Here is a 20,854-nt window from a genome sequence, read left to right as displayed (position 1 = left end):
ACAGCTTGAGGCTCTGTCTCAAAAAAAAAAAAAAAAAAGAAAAAGAAAGGGAGAAAATGCTAATGTTTTTGCTTTTGAGTGTTTGTTGGTACTGACTAACAACATATTCAAGTCAGATAGGTTCATTATGTGGTAGCCAATTCCTTAGAGCCTGGAGAGCTCTGGGATTTGCTCTGGGCAGGCATGGGGCAGGCATGGGGCTCACTTTCATTAATCTCAGGGGGAGGCAAAGCCAATAAAAAGGAACAGAAGATAGGAGTCAAGCCATACACCTATGAATTTGCCATTACTATTGGCCTTCACTTGGAAGTCATAAAATAAGAAATGTGCCACCATTCTAGCTTCCCTGGAGTGATTAGCTAGTTTGAGGTTTTTCTCACTCCCTTTCAAGGGTCTGTGGCTTGGACTGGGTACAGACCTGGGTTCGAATCTCAGCTGTGTCTCCAACTGGTGGTCCGGGGCTAAACACTTTAACCCCTGCTAAGCTTTTGTTTCCTCAGTCATAAAATGGACACCACAATTTACACTACTAGGGGTTTTGAAAGGATTAGAGACGATGTAAACACAGGTGCCCATGCTTAGTACGGAAAAGTGCTAAATTTTGGTTGATATCTATCAACTCTATGACATCTGGTCTGGAGGAATCCATACAGGTTCATCCAGCCCGGCCCTTTCATTTTATAAGTAGGAAAAGCAGTCTCAAGAGAGGGGGAACAAAGGGCAGGATCAGCTTGTGCTGATACATTAGGTACCTTGAGGGCTTTTAATCTTAATGAAGAACTTTACATACTTCTATAGCAGTAGTTTTCAACCTGTGGGTTGTGACCCCTTTGTAACAATGAAAATACATTGTGGCATTAGGAAGGTTGAGAATCTCTCCTCAACAGGCTAGACAGGGTGATGGGGCTAAGACTCTGTGGGTCGCCTGTGATGGAGGAAATCCTGGGACAAGAAGCCTTCCTAAGTATCCTGCCAGCCAAAAGCCTGTTCTGAGGATATAGCAGGGATCAGTGAGAAGGTCCCTGAGGCTGGGCAATTAGTGAGCTTTGCTGTCAAGGTCAGAGTTTTAAAAGCAAAAGCCTCTGGACAAGTGCTGTTGAGGCCTTATGTGGCAAGGCACTGAATGGCACTGCAGCTCTGCAAGGCCAAGGCTAGAGGTGACCAGTCTTGGGGACCCTTTAAGTTTGGCCTCAAAATTAGTTAGAGGCCAGGCTGGATCTGGTAGGGGCACTTACGGAAACCAGCCCACATGACTCTGACTCTGGTGCCCAGTGGCAGAAAAATAGAGTCTTGGGAAAATTTAAGTCCTTAGTGCTAATGGTGATGATGTGTACTTCCTATCTGCCAGATGCAGGGCCAAGCTATTTATTTTATATGTATTATTTCATCGGTGCTCAGAAATCCCAGTGTGGTATAGCACCACTACTATTCCCCATTCTACAGATGTGGAACCTGAAGCTCAAGAGAAGTTAAGTACATCATCAAGGGCACATAACTAGTTTGCACTAGGATTCAAATCTAAATGTACCCGGAGTCCAAGGTAAGCCAGCAGCCTGTAAATGCTGAAAGCAAGGCCAGTGACATTGACTAGCGCCTTCAAGAGTTGTATATTTTTTCCTCATTTTAATAGATGAGGAAACAGAGGAACAGAGTGTTTAGCATTTTCCCCATGAGGCCAGGCACCATTCCAAGCACTTTATATACACATGAAAACATCCTATGAAATAAGCAATTTTGTGATGTCCATTTGTGCAGATGAGGAAACCCAGGCCTGAGACTAAATCACTTGCTAGGGTTCCAAACCAGATAGTGTGACTCCACTTATGGATCATAAACTATGCTCTCAATCTCCCAAGTTGCCCACTACTGGAACAAGATGTGGCAAGGGCTGGACCAGAACATGGACTCCTGAGTACCAACCAGACTAGTTCTCTGAAGTTAGACATAGGCTCTCTGTTGGAATGCATTGTTCCTTAAAAGCATGCTGGCTTTAAGCCCAAATACTGAAATCACACCCTGCGGTTCTGGGAACTTCAGACTGGAGAAGAAGGAAGCTCTTGCTCTGGTGTTCAAGTTGGAGCAGGTGTGCTTGGGGACTGTCCCTCTGCTTCCTCCTTTGGTTGGAAGGGAGAGATCTCCCTGGGCCAGCAGGGTGGGGCAGCCCTTATGTGTGTAGGGTGGGAGGAGGGCAGAAGGCAGGCGTGCCCAATAAAACAGGCCTAAATCTTCCAGCCTGCTTGCCTTCATCCAGGCAGTACTCTCATCTCCTGCCTGGCAAATATCAGGGCATGGTGATAAGAATTCAAGGTTAGTGTCAAGAGGCCTGAGTTCTGGTTCTCGCTCAGGTACTCACTCCATGTGCACCCTTGACAGTCAATTGCCTTATCTGTACAATGCGTGTGATGGTGGTGGCAGAGGACCAAAATTCTCCAGCTTTTACAGTGAACACATTATTTATTAAGCAACTACTATGTGCCAGGAACTAGAAACCAGTAAGTGCAAAAGCATTTAAGTCCTCCTTTCATGGGTCTTAGAATCTAGTAAAGAGATACAAAGATCAAATCTTCATGGAAACAAATGTAAAAGGACAACTGTTACCATTTTTTCTTTTGGAGACATAGTCTTACTTGTAGTCCTTGGTAAAGTGCTATGGCATCATAGCTCACAGCAATGTCAAACTCTTGGGCTCAAGTGATCCTCTTGCCTCAGCCTCCCAAATAGTTGGGACTACAGGTGCCTGCCACACTCCTGGCTATTTTTAGAGATGGGATCTTGTTCTTGCTCTGGCTGGTCTCAAACTCCTGAGCTCAGGCAATTCACTCAACTCAGAGTCCTAGTATTACCCATTTCTAAAGGAAAGACCTGTAGACATAAGGGAGCCCATGATGGTGGGGGTGGGAGGAGAGAGAGAACGGATTGCTAGTCTGAGAGATAATCCAGAAGGATGCTCTGAAGATGTGATTACTAGGTGAATGACTGCTGGGTGTAGAAGCTCCCTGTGAAAAGGTTCATCTCAGGAGCTGGTGGGACCCCAGCCACTAAAAGGTACTGTGGGAATCCTAGCACTCTGAGAAGCCTGAGCCAGAGGATCACTTAAGTTCAAGAGCTGGAGACCAGCCTGAACAAGAGTGAGACCCTGTCTCTCCTAAAAATAGAAAAACTAGCCAGAGGTTGTGGTGGGTATCTGTAGTCCCATCTACTCAGGAGACTGAGGCAGGAGGATCACTTGAACTTAGGACTCTGAGGTTGTTGTGAGTTAGGCTTACTTCAGGGCACTACAGCCTGGGGCAACCGAGTGAGACTGTTTCTCAAAACAAACAAAAACACAACCACGGCATTATTAGATAGAGGAAGAGAAGTCATTGAAGTTTGGGGGGTGGCACTAGGGGCAATAGAAAAGACATGGTCAGGTTTAACAGAATATGGGCCAACGCATCCTTGAAAGAAAAGATAAAAAATGCCACCTTCTCCAAGGAGCCTTCTCGATTTCTCAACCTTTGATCGGTGGTAATTTCTCCCTTCCTCCCTAGCTTTGTAACCTAGGTAGAAGAAACTCAAGCCTCCGGGGAGTAAGACGTGCCCTTTCTCTTCCTGCTACTGAAGTGCCCCGTGGCTTCAGACAAGGTCCTAAGCTTCCTCGAGCCTCAGTTTCCCCAGCTGTGCAGAAGCAGGTTGTCTCTCAGGGCCCGCCCAGCGCTAAGGCAACGTGATTCGCTCCGGCAGGAGCGGGGGGCTGCCCGCATTGTTGCGCAGGCAGCCGGCTTGCTGGCTGGGACACTGCCACCCGGCTGCGGGCGCTTTCCTTCAGGCTAAGGGCTGCTAGAACTGGTGGCGACGCCAGACGCTGCGCAGGAAAGTGGGAGCGCGACCCCGGCCCGCGCGGGCGCCGCGCGGCCCCGCCCCCGCAGCCAGCGGCCCTGCGGCAGCCCGGGGCTCGAGCTCCGCCCTCCGCCTCCCGCCGGCCTCGCTCCCGCCTCCCCCCTCCCTTGCTCGCTCGCTGGCTCCCTCCCCCCGGGCCGGCTCGGCGCTGACTCCGCCGCACGCTGCAGCCGCGGCTGGAAGATGGCGGGGAACGACTGCGGCGCGCTGCTGGACGAAGAGCTCTCCTCCTTTTTCCTCAACTATCTCGCTGACACGCAGGTACGGCCAGCCGGGGTGGCGGGCGCGGGGCCAAGGGTGCCGAGCTGCTGGGGCTGCAGCCGCAGCTCGGTGGCCGGGAGGTACCGGTGGGAGCACTGGGTAATCTGGGGGCTCCAGGCTGCAGAGTCCCCTTCACGCGCGCTGCGATGCGCTCCGTTTCGGTGACTGAAAGCTGGAGGCTCGCCGGCGCGTGCGGTAGCGCTGGGGGCGCTACGGCTTCTGGGGAGGGTCTCTCCTTCATCGCATGGAGTCCGCCCCCCGCGGGCAGAGCTGGGGGTACCACACTTCCTTGGGTAGATGGAGTTGCGCCAAGATGTGGGGGACCCTCGGGCTGGCACTGGGTGTTGGAGGCGCGCCCTCCGCGCCGGCACTTGCTGCCGTACTTTCACGTGGACTTGTGGCCCCGGCACGGGCGCATGTCCCTGTCCCTGGAGTACCCTAGTCCTCCAGCCTCTGGTGCCCCGGAGTGCTGTTACTGGCCCTCCGCGGCTCCCCACTGGTCCACGCAGCGCGGAGTTTCCTGCCACTTGCGGGTTAAGGGCTTGGGGGTCTGTGGGGCACGTGGACATACGGGCAGAGATAGCGTCTTCCTGGTTTTGCTTTGCCGAGGAGCCCCCTGGGGGAAAAGCCGGGCAGGATGGGGGCGGAAGGACTGTCTGGGGGTGCCTGGGTCCCCCTGCGGCGCGCGGCCCCGGCGCGCGCTCCACGATGCAGGGGGAAGGGAAGGCAAGGCGGCGTCCCGGGCTCAGGCTGAGCCTGGGAGCCCCAGTGGCGACACGCGCGTGACAGGAGAGGGTGCTGTGGTGTGCCGGAGAGGGGAGGCGAGGAAGCTGGTGGCTTGGAGACCGGGAGAGGGGAGCTGCTGGGACCAACTGCTACCGAAAATATCTGCACAAGGCGTGCGCGCCCCCCACCCTTTCCCGCATTTCCCCCACCCTATGCCTGTTGCAAGCGTAAAGTTTGGCTCCAGAGTTAGGGCTTTTTCTCCCAAAGCCTGGCTGCGGGTCATCGGGAGGCTGGGGGTGCGTCGGAAATTAGAGGAGACCCCGGATGCTGGGACACGCCTGGGCGCGGAGAGGGGCAGCCGGGCGGAACCCGGCGCAGCTCTCGGGGGCTGGTTTGGTACCTGGAGTGGGAGCCCTGGTGCCGGCCCGTTTTGCATAACACTGGAAAGGAGGAGGAAGGCGGGGGGGGCGGGAGGTGGGAGGAGAGAGAGGGAAACTTTGCTTCTTGTTATAATCTGCCAGTCTTTGGGCGGCAGCAGCTGTCATGGGACCGGGTGGGCGGGGAGAGGCTTGCAAGCTGACTCTTGCGGTGAAACGCGACTTGGAGGGGACGCAGCTACCGAGACATTCATCTCCAGGCGGACTCCGGGTGGCGACTTCGGGCTGGCGGCTGGGACGGCGTGGCGTGGCGGGTGTCGCCGAAAGGAAGCCTGTCAACAACGGGGAAAGGCCGGACCTAGCCCACGGCAGACGCCGCTGCGTCAGGGAGCCGCGGGGCGCGTGGCCCGTGGCAGGCGCGCTCGGGTGGGTTCGCAGTGGAGACCGAAGGGGCTGCTGGCGTGTGATTGCGCTTCTCGAGGTCTGGGGGGAGTGTGATGAGCGGTTTGTGCGCGCGGGTGTGTGTATGTGTGTGCACACGCTGCGCGCGCCAGGCGCGTACCTTTACCTCTGACGAAACTGCGGTGGAGCTCCAGCCGCTGTCGCCCGGCTCCGTCACACGCCTGGCGCCGGTGTCTGCGCCGAAGGCAGGACCCAGCCTCAGTATCCCCAGAGCCGGCAGCCTGGGGCTAGAGGGACTGGGTTCAACGCATAGAGGAGGTGCTCAGAGTTGCTCCCAGGACGATGCTGTCTCTTGCTACTGTCCAGATTAATTGCCTGGGAGCATCTTCAAATCTCTAGACTAAAACTCCGATGAGGGAGGCCTGAAAGAGCTGGAAACCCCTGGATTACAGGCAGGCAGTCGTACAGCTGGGCCCTGCCAAGCAGAAGCGCCGGGCATGGCAAAAATTGTCAGCTCTGAACCTTAGCCTGGAGTTTTAACTCTGTCTTGGTGTTTGACTCAACAATAATTATTTGCCCCTTTAGCCTAGCCAGCAGGAATGTATTACCCAAGTAAACTAGAAAATTGGGTAGTTAGATGTCAGCAGGATCAGGGCTATGAAAGTTAATCTGGGACATTTGCTTTTTTTTTTTTTTTTATGTAAGCACGTGACAGGCAGAGGATCTTCTGGTGATCTTTGCCGGTCCAACTTGGGAAATGTAATTGATAGGATGAGCTTTGCAGCCGTCCGTAGAAGGCTCATGGAACCCAGCCAGAGGACGACCTGGGCGGGCCATTGTGCACCGCCTCATTTTACAGTTGGGGAAAGGGATGTGAGGGGTGAGCTTGTACGGGACCACGCAGCCAGCGGGTGACAGAGCCACCCAGGGCTCCTGACTCCAGGTCCTGTGTGTTACCTTGAAATAGCACTGGACTTGGAGTCAGAAGGCCTGAGTGGAGTCACGTTCCCCACTCTCTGGCTGGGTGACCCCGGAGCAAGCCCGTTTTAACTCTCACAGCTGCCTTTCCTCCATCTGTCAAATGGGGCTGGTGGTACCAGAAGGAGAATCCAATGGCCTGGTGGGCCAGGGTGAGCAGTGTTTGCATGTTAGATGTCTGGTTGGTCCTGTAATCCCTCCCCTCCTTCATTTCTCCCTTTGTGAGCTTTGGGGGAAAGTGGATAAAATGGTAATTCACTGTCTTTGTTCAAAAGATTTTTGTTGTCTTCATTGGCTAATCCAGGGTTAGATTAGAAGGAGAATTTCTGTTTAGGAGACTTAACTTTTACCCATTGGGGCCGAAGTACGGAAATTTAGCAGAACAAGGATTGTGAAAGTTACTTGGAAAGGTTTGAGTCATGTATCCCAAAGGACACTGGGTGGTTTTACCCTTGCTCAGGCTGTGCCTGGCACTAGTGCCCTCACCCACCCATCCTGCATGGCCTTCTATAGTAGGCAACCTCTCAGCTTGCCCTGCTTTGTCTGCTCTGATTTTCTTTGTGTTATACAACCAAGTACTTTATATGTGAGTCCAGTGTCCAGTAAGATTCTAGAGCTAGAGTTGTGCCTTTTATCTCTTTGTGCTCACAGGGTACCTGTCAGCATGCTCAGCTATGTTCCTTTGCTCAGCTCTTGGCTAGGCACTTGGAGAGGTACAGCTGGGGCCTGTCATGCAGAAGCTCCCAGACTGGCAGGGGAGACAGCTGGGCAGCAAGTGTGGGGAAAGTGGAATGCAGAGGGCTGCAGCTGTGAGCAAAAGCTGAGGCTCCAAAGGCCACACAAGTAAGCCCACACTAAATATGGGCCTTTCAAAGTTGCTAGGGGCATCAGTCATAGATGCCTAAAATGTCAGAGTTGACAGGGACTTTAGAAATCATCTGTTCTAACCCCTTATCACTTAAAAATATTTAATTATAGAATTGTTAGAAAATACTGCCAAACAGAGAGAAAAATTAGAAATATGTAATATGACCCAAAGATAACCACTATTAATTTATTTCCAGACTTTTTTCTTTCCTGTTCATATGGATCACATCTTTTTTACAAAAATGGAGTCAATCTGAATGTACTAATTTATAACCTGGAATCACAGTGTCTTTTAACTTGATTTTTCTCCTCCAAACCAAGATGCTATGAACATCTTTTCATATCAATAAATATTCTGCTTAATATCTTAATGGTTATATAGCATTTCATTGAGAGTTGAACCCAAATATGTTTATTGTTATACATGTAAGTTGTTTATAGTTTTTTTTTTATATTGTTAAACAATGCTAAAATGGATATCTTTGTGCATATGTCTTTTTTCTTTCCTTTAAATTCCTAGAAGTGAAATTACTCCATCAGAGGGACTGTGCAGGCGTTTGGGAAACCCATTCCTGGATTGCCATCTTAGAAAGATTGTACTAATTTATATAACGTCATTGTGTGAATTCTTGGTTCCCCAAATCCAGATAACTCTTCGTATTTTCATTTTTTTCTTTTTTCATTTTTACCAGTATGTTCATCAATAAATTCTGTTACCCCTACGGTTTAATGTGCATTTCTTTCATTACTTGTGACACTGAGCTTTTCCTCATATGACCATGGGTCTTCTGTGGTTCTATTCTGTTCTGTGAAATACCATGTTTGTGAACTTGGCCCATTTTGCAATCCCCTCATTGTTCTGAAGCTGAAACTGAGCATTCAGAAGGGGCTCCTGCCACATGCAAAATTGGGAAAATGGCTTGAAGTCTTAATATTCACTAAGACTGGTCTGGAATATTGTTACCTTCACAGCCCTTGAAGCCAGGGCCAACTTCTTTTCCAAGTCAAAGTTCTAACCCTGTATAGAAGCAGGTTTAAGTGTAGGCAGTGCTGGGTGCACTTGTCCACCTTTCATCTCTGTGAGACCAAGGAGAGTAACTTCTTCACTGGAGCCCAGAAGGGGCCACATTCTCCAGAGACTTGGGCTCCACTTTTATCGGGGCTCCCTGGCTGGTAGGAGTAATCAGGATGTCTGTGAAACCCGGGAAAGACAGTGGCCCTGGGGCTGGGCCTTCAGGGTTCATATTTCCCTTTGCCTGGGGGCGGTCCTTTCCCCAGCAGGTGCAGACCAGCCAGAACTTCCACTTCACCACAATGTGAGTGACCCTTTTTCTTCTCTTTCTGAAATAATACTAGCCTTTCACATGGCAGCTAGGGCTTGGAAGTGCACTGTAAGAGAATTGCAGTGTTAAGGGCACCTTCATCATCAACACCATCAAGACATTTATTGAGGGTCCTCTGGATCCCATGCACTCCTCTGAGCCTTTTATTTTCGCGATTACATTTCATTCTCACAAAGATTTTACAAAGTGAGTGGAAGATTCAGGATTAGAGGGCAGTATTCCAGGACCACTGGACGCCAAATTTCTTGAAGACAGGGATACTCTGCTTTATTCATTATTGCTTTTCTAATACCTTGTACACCAAGTACAAAGGAAGGCATACTGTACACAGAGAATTGCAGAACCCTATACGAAAGCAAAGTCCTTTGTTCTCTAGGCCTCAGTTTCTCAATGGTTGAAATAATACATAGTAGGCCTTAACTCTCAGGTTGAGAATGAAATAATACAATGTATGTGAGATGAACATTAAAACTTGGAAATTCTTTCTTTAAAGCACTTTAGGACAGGATTAAGTATAAAGCCTACTTTCATGCATGCCATCTTTTTTTATGTAAAAAAGAGGCGCGTAATGCTTATTATGTGACGGTGATGGGGAACTCTAATGAAGTCATTTGGAAGAGAATGAGCAGCCTCAGTTCCTATGTGTCCTCCTCTAAAGTAGTCAAGTGCCTCAATTTCCTTCCCGTGAATACTCAGTCCATGCAGAATCAATTGGATTGCATTGACCTTTCTGTCCTCTTCTCTTCTGATATAGAGCCTTGTCTGTTCACAACTGGATTCCTGCCCTTACTACCAAACAGATCTTTGCCATACCAGGCTTTGTCTTCTCCCATTGGCCTTTGGCCTTGTTGGCAGATCAGTCTGTTTCCAGTGCGTGTCTGATGTCACTCCCTTGCTCAAACATCTCCTGTGCCTCCTTAATAGTTTTTGAAAGATTTATTTTTCTAGAGCAGACTTGCGTTCACAGCAAAATAGAGAGGAAGGTACTGGTATTTCCCATGTACCTACACCCCCAACATACATAGCATCCCCATTATCCATATACCCTCCCCCAGAGTGGTAGAGTTGTTACAATAGATGAGCCTATGTTGACACACCATTATCACTCAGAGTCTATATTAGGATTTGCTCTTGGTGTTGTACATTCTACAGGTGTAGTTAGACAAATGTATGATGACATGAGTGGTTTTCACTGCCCTAAAAACCCTCTACTTCACCTATTCATTTCTCTCTCCCTCTACTCCTGGATACCACAGATCTTTTTACTGACTCAATAGTTTTGCCTTTTATAGAATATCATGCAGTTGTAATTATACAGTATGTAGCCTCTTCAGATTATTTTTTTTTTACTGAGTGTGTGTATATATATGTATACTTTAGAGACAGTCTCACTTTGTCATCCTCGGTAGAGTGCCATGGCGTCACAGCTCACAGCAACCTCTAGCTCTTGGGCTTAGGTGATTCTCTTGCCTCAGCCTCCCCAAATATCTGGGACTACAGGCGCCTGACACAAGGCTGAGGTATTTTTTTATTGCAGTTTGGCTGGGGCCGGGTTCGAACCCCTTACCCTGGGTATATGGGGCCGGTGCCCTACTCACTGAGCCACAGGTGCCACCCAGTAGTATATATTTAAGCTTTCTCCATGTCTACCATAGTTTGATAGCTGCTTCCCAGAACTTAAAAATTAAAGGCTAAACTAAACCTGATGTAAGTAAGTTGGAGAGTTAGGTCCCTGGCTTTATCCTGAGTTGTCTGCTTTTCTTTGGCCTTCCTGGCCTTCCCCAGAATATGCCCTGAAATTTCCTCACTGGCCTTGGGCTCCTGCTGTTCTTTTCTGTGTCCTCTGTCTTTATTTCTGTCATTGGTGATGCATTCTCTCACCTCCAGGCCAGCTGCTCCATCCCCTGTGTGGCAGTATGCAGGGCTGGCACAGGACTTAGTTTGGAATCCCCTTACTGGCTTTGAGTCCTGGTTCTCCTTTCCCAGCTGAGGCCTTTGGCGGATCAAATAACCTCTCTGAGCTTCCATTTCCTTATGTGGGAAAATAATGGTAAACAGTACTTCTCATATAAGATTCTTGTGAAGAGTCAATCAAAATCTAATGACAACATGGATTTAGAGCATGTAACACATGCTTGGCATATCATAAGCACCAAATTATAGATGTGTGTCTTCTCGTGGAGATCACATTGTTAGGAATCACTCCTGAATGTTAAGCTCCACAAAGGCAAGGATTTTTGTCTGTTTCATTCACCATTCTCCCCCCCCACAATGAACACAACATACATAATAAATCCCCTTGAGTGAGTGAGTATGCTGGACTGTGAGCCTCTTCAGGGCAGACACTGCTTCTCATTGTATTTCTTCAGTCCGTGTATTCCTGAGGAAGGATTGACTAGAAAGTGCTTGTGGAATGAACAAGAATGTCCTTTCCTAACTTCCATCCCTGCTGCCTGGACTTCAAGCCCCTGCTTGAAAGCCTGTCCGGTCTGGAAAGCCTTTTAAGCTACCTGTTCTCCTGTGTTTACCACCCTTGTGGTGGGTGCCACTGACTGCCTCGTGGTATCTGTGCATGCTTATATCCCTACAACTGGAAAGCTCTGAGAGGACAAGAAAGAATTATTTTTATCCTGGGCTAGCATTGTGGTTACCCATTAAGTAGGTAAGTTTTTGAGCAAAAGAATTTTTTGGATGTTTAGATATCAGGTTCTCTGAAACAACCTTTTAAAACATTTTACTATGGAATGTAGACAGCAGTGGGAATAGTACAGAAGCCTGAAGCCCCTATAACCCAGTTTTCACTGTTACCAACCAACCTGCGGTAATTCTACTTCCATCCACCTGCACAACACATCATTTCAGCCGTGAATATTTCGGTGTGTATCTGTGTAGAGAGTTTTGAGTACTGTTGTATAGGTTTCTTCAATAACCCTGTGAGATTGTTCAGTTTTCCCCATTTTATAAGTGATAAAATTTGAGGTACAAGGAGATTAGGTCAGTGGCCTAGGATCTTGCACCCATGAGGGACTGACCTGGGGTTTGAACCTTGGCCCTGAGCAGCTCTCTCCTGCCAGGCTTGGAAGAGCCCTTGGAAAGCGTCAGGTCCACCACACTTATTCCAGAAGAGAGGACACAGATGCAGGAGGAGAAGCCACATAGCTGGAGGTGGCCCAGGCCCCTGGCTCCCCAACCAGTTCTTTTCCAGTGTCAGGACTTGGCTCTGGGGAGGTACAGGGTAGGTAATTCTCTGAAAGACACTGTTGCCCAGGGTGGCTGGGCTTTGGATGGCTGTAGGACCCTAGATAAGGTTCACCACCACCCCTGGACAGACTGCATTTTTTCCCTAAATCCCAAAGGTCCCCTACCTGTACCCATTGCTGTAGCCTATTGGATTTCTCATTAGATGCTCAGGACCACCCAGTGAGGGAGAGGGGGCTGAGGGGCCAGTGGCCTGGATCCACAGAGCTCAGAGAAGAGGGCTGAGGTCACACACACCTGGGCTGGGCACCATGGCTATTGGCTCATGGGGACAGCTGGAGTTCCTATCCAAATCTAGAGTAGGAAACCACAGAGGCTTTTAGGAACGGGAGGAGAAAGTCATTGATTAATTATCCAAAGACCTGTAATTGTTGCCTGGTGATTTAGGTAGGAAAACAAACATTTTTAGGAAAAAAACAAACCTAGCTAAGAGCTTTGAATTCTAGGATTGGGCTATGCTTGGGGCAAGCCTATGGCCTTAGAGGAGAATTTTGTGCTTTAGTTTTTTCATCTAGTAAGTTGGGCTGATAGTAACACATACTATAAAGCATTTTAGTAAAGACTAATTGAGGCAATGCCTGTAAAGTATTCAGAAATGCTCAGTTATTAGTAGTTCTTATTAATGTTCAGAGGAGACAAATACCATGTACACCCAGCTGTTTGTCTTCCCCTGAGCTCCAGGTCCTTGAGTCTACGTTCCTCTTTCAGAGTATTTTGTTTTCTTCCCCCTTGTACTTCTTGGGGAGCAGAAGGGGAATCCCATCCAGTGTTAGCAAATGTTGCATTACTGACCTAGGAAATCAAATCCAGTTGGATGCCACTTGAAGAGAGGAGAAGAAAAATCAGATGAGGTTAAGAGCTCTGGGCTTTGGAGTTTAACTGCCTAAGGTTCAGATCAGGGCTTTACCACTTACTGATTACCACTTACTGGCTGTGTAACCTTGAGCAAGTATCTTAATCTCTCCAACCCCAGTTACAAAATTGGGGATAATAATAGCATAACTGCAGAGGATAAATAAATAAATAAAGCTTGCAGCATTGCTTCACATATAGCAAGTGCTCGATATATGGTAGTCATTATTATGATGATGACAATGACAATAATGTAAAATATAAAATGTAAGTGTCAACTTGAGCTTTCTTGGAGTTGGGAGTGCCTTAGAGACTATTTTGCTTCATACCTTTACCTTGAAGTTAGGAACAGACTGGGAGCAGACCCGGGGATGCCTTCTTCACTCGGCAGAGGCAGGACAGGACCCTTAGCTGCTGTCTGCTTGGTCAGGCTTGCACTGTGTGGCTGGGACTCAACTGTCTGGGATCCACTGTCTGGGAACTCAGCCGGGTGAGCCCTGCTGGGCTGAGATGGATGCTCCCTGATAGCTCTATGTCCGTATTTTTATCTTGTGATTGCCTGGCAGAACACAGTCATTTAGCAGAGGGAGAGTGAGAAGATGTTAGAAACCAACCAGGCCCTGAGCTGTTGCAGCAGCCGGGCCATGAGTTGCTCCCTGATGTTGCCATGGCAAACAGCCTTGGCAACGTGGCTGCTCATGCCTTTTTTTCTGATCTCAGGCTGCTTGTAGGGAAGTGTGGTACCCAGAACACTGGGGAAGGCCCTGCCCTATCTCCTTGGCACTGAGAACAAGCCAGCTGTCATGCTGATGGTGATCCCAAGCCACAGCAGTCTTTGCTCAAAACATCTTCAAGCCCCCCTGCAGGACCAGCAGAAGCAGACTCCTGGGTATGGCATTCAAGGCCTCAACTGCCCATCCATCTGACAATCCATCTGCTCATAAACTACCATTTATATGGTTGTGCCACACTGTTCCCGCTGCTGCAAGAGCAGAACCACCTAATACTCCAAATGTGAACCCTGGTGTTAGGGTCTCGTCTTCAACCATGTCCTTTAACAGTAATGATAATGATGATGAGAATAGTTAACAACCACTAGCCCTTTTAAGAAATTCTTCTAGGCCCTGTGCTATATTCTTTATGTATACTCACATTTATTCCCAGAAGAATCCCCATTGGTGTCCCTATGTTACAATTAGGTGGACCCAGACCGACCTAGGGTTTGTGGTGCTGGTGTTGTTCTGCAGTCCCTGCAGCAGGCAGTGACGGGGGCTCTACTAGAGTCTGTTCTTCCTCCTTACCCCTCCTGTCTTCGTTTTTTTGAGACAGGAGCCTCAAGCTGTCCTCCTGGGCAGAGTGCCCTGGCATCACAGCTCACAGCAACCTCCATCTCCTGATTTCAAGTGAGTCTCCTGCCTTGGCCTCCTGAGTAGCGGGACCACAGGCGCCCACCACAATGCCTGGCTATTTTTTGGTTGCAACCATCATTGTTGTTTGGCGGGCCGGGCTGGATACGAACCTGCCACCTTGGGTGTACATGGCTGGCGCCTTAGCCACTTGAGCCACAGGCACCGAGCCACCCCTCCTGTCTTCAATTACACCTTCAAGGCCCAGTCCAAGTGCTCTCTCCTCTCACCCCCTTCTCAGAACTGTCCCTTTCTTTGCTCTGAGATCCCACTGTCTAGAACTGATGCCTTGGGTCTCCTGCCTTCTATACTCTGTCACCCTGGTGAATTTATGTCTGTCCTCCCCAGCTGTCCCAAACAAAACAGATGGGAAACTAACAAGAAGAGCTTGGCATGTCCAGGAGTCTAGACTTGACAGGCAGTGGGAAGTCAGTAAGTGATTTCACGATTACTATTAATAATAATAATAATAATAGTAATCATACACAATAGCTAACAGACTACTTGGTATGTTCCAGATACTAAGCTAGGACTTTTAGGTGCATTATCTTGGTTTAATCCCCTACTTAGTGAGGTTGGTACTATGACACATGAGAAAATTGAAACTCAGAAGTTCATTGATTCTCTTCAAATACCCCGATTAGAAAGTGGCAGGGAGTTGAACCTAGGTCTGCCTGGCTTCAGAGCACAGGGTGCTACCTGCTGCAGTATGGCTAACCTGGCTGAGCACAGAGGAAGGACTGGAGTGGGTGACAGGAGGCGTCTGGTGCAGCCTAGGTGGGCCGTGGAGCCTGTGTGCAGGCTCAGTGCTGGGGTGAGTGGAAGTCACGGGACCTAGGGAGAAGGCACAGAGTTCAGGGGGCTCAGAGGAGTTTTCTCCAGCTGAGATGGAGGTGCGGAAGAGGATTTATATGGGGAGGACATCCAGTTATTCAGGGCCCACTGCATGTCAGTACTGTCCACTCCTCCCCCGGCCTTCTGTGGTGTCTGGTTAAATGCAAAACTGTAGCCTCAGCCTGTTAAAATCTTAGTTTATATGTTTATTCTATACCATTCTGTCTCTACCCAGTCAGGCCCAGAGTTGCCTAAGGGGAGGGACCTGATCAAGCCAGTTCACTATCAAATCCCCCAGTGACTTGTCACTCCCTGGCATACTGCAGGCCCCAATTAATACTTGTTGAATGCTGTTTGATCATTCAGAAAATTCACCTAACATTTGCCTGGTCCCAGAGGCCTTTCTCTGTGCGGGAGCTGTGCTAGGATGTATGGGTGAGGTGAGTGCAGGGGTGTTGTGTCAGTCTCCACCAGGAACCCACTGCCCTTGTCACTAAGATAAGCCTTGCACACAAAGGAATCAAAGGCAAACACTGTGGAGCCATAAGAACCCCCTATCAGAATATGCCTCCAGTGTGCAGGTCTTTGTAGAATGTTAAGTCACTGTTAGGAATCTAGTCGCTCACAGGGCATTGCTCTAGCCCAACGCGGGTGGGGCTCAGAGCTTTAGGAATCTTTGTATCTGAACAGTATCTGGTCAAATGTCCCCACATCTTCTAGGGAGACTAAAACTAGCACCTTGCACTGACCTCATGCCCATTGCCCAACCACTCATTCAAGAGGAACTGGGCAGGCTAGACTCTACTCAGGGGGAAGCAAGGATGACCCAGAGAGGACTTCGGTATGGGGGGGTGTCTGTGACCACAGTGTCTAGACCAAGAGGATTGACTCCGTGGGGTATCCATCTTTCCTTGCTGGGAACTCCCTTATGTGTTTTGCCAGTTGTCCTTCCTGCTTAGAACCAATTTGATCTCTGTTTGCACACAATTCCTTTTTTTGGGGGGAAGGGGAGACAGAGTCTCACTATGTCACCCTTGGTAGAGTGCTGCGACATCACAGCTCACAGCAACCTCAAACTCTTGGGCTTGAGCGATTCTCTTGCCTCAGGCTCCCAAGTGGGAGGCTGTTACAGCGCCTGGCTATTTTTTTGTTGTTGTCATCATTGTTGCTTTAGCTGGCCTGGTGGGTTCAAACCCGTCAGCCTCGGTGTATGTGGCCAGTGCCCTAACCACTGAGCCACTGGGGCCGCCTGCCCACAGTTCTTATAAGCTTGGCAGTCATGTCCAGGCCTCATGACATTAGAAGTTTCAGTTCAACTCTGTTAGTGTGTGCCTGTGTGGGCACGGGGTGAGGCTTCGAGGCAGACATGGGGGCTGCATCACTGACAGCAGCTTGGGGGCATTTAGTGGAGGGGCAAGGAGGTCCCGACCATCTCCCCTGTTCCTGAATACTTTGAAAGTGCAAAGCTTTGGGGTGAGAAAGATAGTGTAGCCTCTCTGAGGAAAGGTACATACTGTTCACTGTTCTCGCTGAGGAAGCAAGAAAGTGTGAAGTACGTTTTGGTATCACCATCATCAGAAATAGGATGTCTCTCAAAAGCAGGAAAAAGTTTTGGCATTCGGGTTATTTATAAACTTTGCTCATTGTAAGCACGCATTATTCCTTGAGGATGTCAGATGAATGAAGTATTAGTCTAGCCATAAAACTTTCTTTGAAAGTTAATGTGGTCGCTGAAAACGAGGTATTATCTTTCACATTTCCAGGGCTGCATGGGGTAATACAAAGAGCAGTGGTTGGGCAAATGCTGACGACTCCAGAAACCTTGTCACCTAGTGATTGATGGGAGCTTGGGCTTTAGAGTCCAACTGTTTGGTTCAAATTTTAGCCAGGTTACTTTTTAGTTGTGTGATCTAAGGAGTTGGATAGCTGCTCTGCTTTGGTTAGCCAGCTCCCAGATAACCTTCCCACCTTGGTAGAAAGAATCAGTGGTTCTCAGCTATGAGTGCACATCAGAATCAACACTGTAGTTTAAAAAAAAATCATAGGAGTCCCTTTGGGGTTGCCCTGGACCTATTGAGTGAGAATTTTTGAGAGTAGCCCCTTAAGCGTCTATGTTTTTGAAAAGCTTCCCCTTGCTTTGGAGGAAGCAAGTCTTTGTAGAATGGTAAACCACTATTAGGAATCCAGTCTGTCACAGGGCATTGCGCTGGTCCAACTGGGGACCCCTGGGCTCTGATACTGTTTGTAGTAGAATGTCTGTTATTAACTCTGTTGGTTCCCTTCCATCTTTTTCTTGCCTCAGGTCAGAGCATAGGTTAGTATACAAACGACCAAAGAAGAGACGGAAGGCAGCTTTCTAATGCCTGGTCAGAGCAGGGCAGCTTCTTTAGCTGATATTTCCACTTGATGATCACATCAGTCTTGTGTCACAGGCAAAAGGAGAGGTGTGGAAATAGAGGTCCAGAGTGAGACTTGATAGGAGGCCGCAGCTAACCAGTTTTTAAACCCTTGGTCCTCAGCCATGCATCCACCTGTAGGAGAGCTCATTGAAGGTGGGAGCATTGGAATTGCTGTAAGACATGAGACGGTTGGGAGAGAAGGGAGGGGGGAGCCCGAGAGGACACAGGTCACCTGCAGACCCCCAGACCAAGATCATTTGATTTATCATGACTTTTAAGGAGCAGAGGGAACTGGTCATGGCCCCAGGCCACATAGCAGTTCAGGGATAGTAATAGGACTAGAGTCTCCTTCTGATGCCCAGTTCACTGCCCTACCAGCTGTGGGTGCTGCTTCTCCCATGTGGGGAGGCTGTGGCTCGAGTGATTCATAATGGTAGAAGTAATCTTCCAGCTGGTGTTGTGAGGGCTTTGCCTTGCTGTTCCCTCCGCTAGGCATGCTTTCAAGTCCTCAAATGTCGGCTCGGCGCTTGTGGCTCAAGTGGCTAAGGCACCAGCCACATACACCTAAGGTGGTGGGTTCGAATCCAGCCCGGGCCCGCCAAACAACAATGATGGCTGCAACCAAAAAATAGCCAGGCGTTGTGGTGGGCGCCTGTGGTCCCAGCTACTTGGGAGGCTGAAGCAAGAGACCCGCTTGAGCCCAGGTGTTGGAGGTTGCTGTGAGCTGTGATGCCAGAGCACTCTACCCAGGGGAACAGCTTGAGGCTCTGTAAAAAAAAAAAAAAAAAAAAAGTCTTCAAGTGTCATCTCCTCAGAGAGGCCTCCCTTGATCCTTCTGCCCTGCCCACCAGCACCGTGGTCTCTTTTCTTAAGGCAGTTGCCACTCCCAGAGGCTTTTATTTATTAATTTGTACCTCATTGGTTGCCTGTCACCCCTCTGAGAATGAAATCTCTGCTAGGACTAGACCTTGTCTGACTGGTTCCCACTGTGTCTCTGGGGCCTGGACTCAGTAGGGTCCAGCACATGCTTGGTCCTCATTGAATGTTTCCTTTTATTTTTCCTTCAATTTTTTTATTTGGCAAAATACATGTAACATAAAATTTACCATCTTTTACCAATTTTAAATGTACTGTTCAGTGGTATTAAATACACTTATTTAAAAAAATAAAAAGGCCAGTTGCAGTGGCTCATACTTGAAATCCTAGCACTCTGGGAGGCAGAGACAAGAGGGTTGCTTGAGCTTAGGATTTCAAGAGCAGCCTGAGGAAGATTGAGACTCCCATCTCTGTTAAAAAAAAAAAAATTAGGCCTGGCTTCATGGCTCACGCCTGTAATCCTAGCATTCTGGGAGGCCAACGTGGGTGGATTGCTTGAGCTCAGGAGTTTGAGATAAGATCTGAGCCGGAATAAGAGCCCATCTCAAAAAATAGCCAGTTGTGGCAGTTGCCTGTAGTCCCAGCTACTTGGGAGGCTGAGCCAAGAGGAGCACTTGAGCCCAGGAGTTTGAGGTTGCTGTGAACTATGATGCCACTACCCAGAGTGACCAAGTGAGACTCTGTCTCAAAATAAATAAATAAATAAATAAACAAATAAACAAACAAACAAACCAGATCTGGTGGCAGGTGCCTGTAGACACTGCTGCTTGGGAGGCTGAGGCAGGAGAATTGCTTGAACCCAGGAGTTTAAAGTTGCTGCTGAGTTTGATGCCCCTGCATTCTAGCCCAGTGAAAGAGAGACCCTGTTTCAAAAAAAAAAAAAATTTTTTTTTTAATTGTACAACCATCACTACCACAAATCTGTCTCCAGAACTCTTTTCTTTCTTTCTTTCTTTCTTTTTTTGTTATAGTTGTCATTGCTGTTTGGCAGGCCCCGGGCCAGGTTCAAACCTGCCAGCCCAGGTGTATGTAGCTGGTGCCTGCCCCAGCTACCGAGCTACAGGCGCCAGGCACGTAGCCAGAACTCTTCATCTTTTAAAACTGAAACTTTTTACCCATTTAAACAATAGTCCCATTCCTCCTTCTCCCATCCCTTGGCAACCACCATTCTACTTCTGTTTCTATGCATGTGAGTCCTCTGAGTACCTCATACAGTATTTGTATTTTTTTCACTGGCTTATTTCACTTAATGTCATCAAGGATGACCTGGTTGTAGAATGTGTCAGAATTTCATTCCTTTTTAACGTGGAATAGTATTCCATTGCGTGTAATACCACATTTTGCTTGTCCATTTGTTGTGCTGCTTCCACATTTTAGCTACTGTGCTGTGAACATGGGTGCACAAATATCTCTTGGAGGCTCTACTTTCAATTCATTTGAATATATGCCCAGAGGTAGAATTGCCGGATTATATATGGTAATTCCATTTTTAATTTTTTGAGGAACTGCCACGAGGCTTTCTAAAGTGGCTGTACCATTTTACATTCCTACCAACAACACACAGGGTTCAGTTTTCTCCACATCCTCTCCAGTGGTCCATATTTTTCTGGTTTTCTTGATAGTAGCCTTCCTAATGGATGTGAGGTAGCGTCTCATTGTAGTAATGATTTGCATGGCCCTTGCAAATAGCTTATTAGCTATTTGTATATCTTCTTTGGAGTAATGTCTGTTCCTTTGCCTATTTTTTAAATTGGGTTGTTTAGATTTTTATTGTTGAGTTTTAGGGGTTATCTCTATTCTGGATGTTAATCCCTTATCAGATATATAATTTACAATATTGTCTCTATTGGTTGCCCTTTTATTATGTTGATCGTATCTTTTGATTCTCAAAATTTTAAAGTTCCATGTAGTCCCACTTTTTTTCTTTTGTTGTGCCTTTGGTGTTGTATCTAAGAAATCATTGTCAGATCTAATATCATAAAGCTTTTGCCCCACATGTGGCCTTCTGGATCCTTGAGTGTGGTCTTTTGACTGAATTCAAATTTGACAATCCTTTTAATAAAGGGATTTGTTCTGTGAAGTTTGGATTTGGTCGAGGGGCTGCACTTGGGGATCTGGAGGGCTACATCTGGGCTTGAGGCCACAGGTTCTTCACCCCCTTACATTTAGGTCTTCGATCCATTTTGAGTTAATTTTTATATATGGTGTTAGGTAAGGGTCCAACTGCTCTTGCATCACTGAATGTTTCTTGAGTGAATGGATAAATTGGCCAAATCCTTAAGCTTTCCTGGCCACTGCACCGAGCTTGCTAATGCTCTTAGTAACTCCCCAAGAGAAATGCTATCAGCCATGCTCTTCACGTGAGGGCACCTGAGGCCCAGGGGGTAAGTTCTGGG

General features: G+C 48.2%; 1 protein-coding gene across 1 annotated transcript in view; it reads left to right on the top strand.

Moving 5' to 3' along the window:
* Window positions 1-4,027: 4,027 nt before the first annotated feature.
* PPARGC1B (PPARG coactivator 1 beta) overlaps window positions 4,028-20,854 on the top strand; it is a 112,205-nt gene continuing 95,378 nt past the window's right edge. The window contains exon 1 of the mRNA XM_003782272.3: window positions 4,028-4,140. Within this exon, the coding sequence (XP_003782320.1) occupies window positions 4,063-4,140 (78 nt within the window). The 5' untranslated portion in view covers window positions 4,028-4,062. The remainder of the gene's footprint in view (window positions 4,141-20,854) is intronic.

This window comes from Otolemur garnettii, unplaced genomic scaffold (assembly GCF_000181295.1).
Source record: "Otolemur garnettii isolate 467f Iridium unplaced genomic scaffold, OtoGar3 scaffold00003, whole genome shotgun sequence".
In the NCBI taxonomy this organism is placed as follows: domain Eukaryota; kingdom Metazoa; phylum Chordata; class Mammalia; order Primates; family Galagidae; genus Otolemur; species Otolemur garnettii.
Note: the sequence above shows the minus strand (reverse complement) of the source record. Positions and strands in the feature narration are given on the sequence as shown.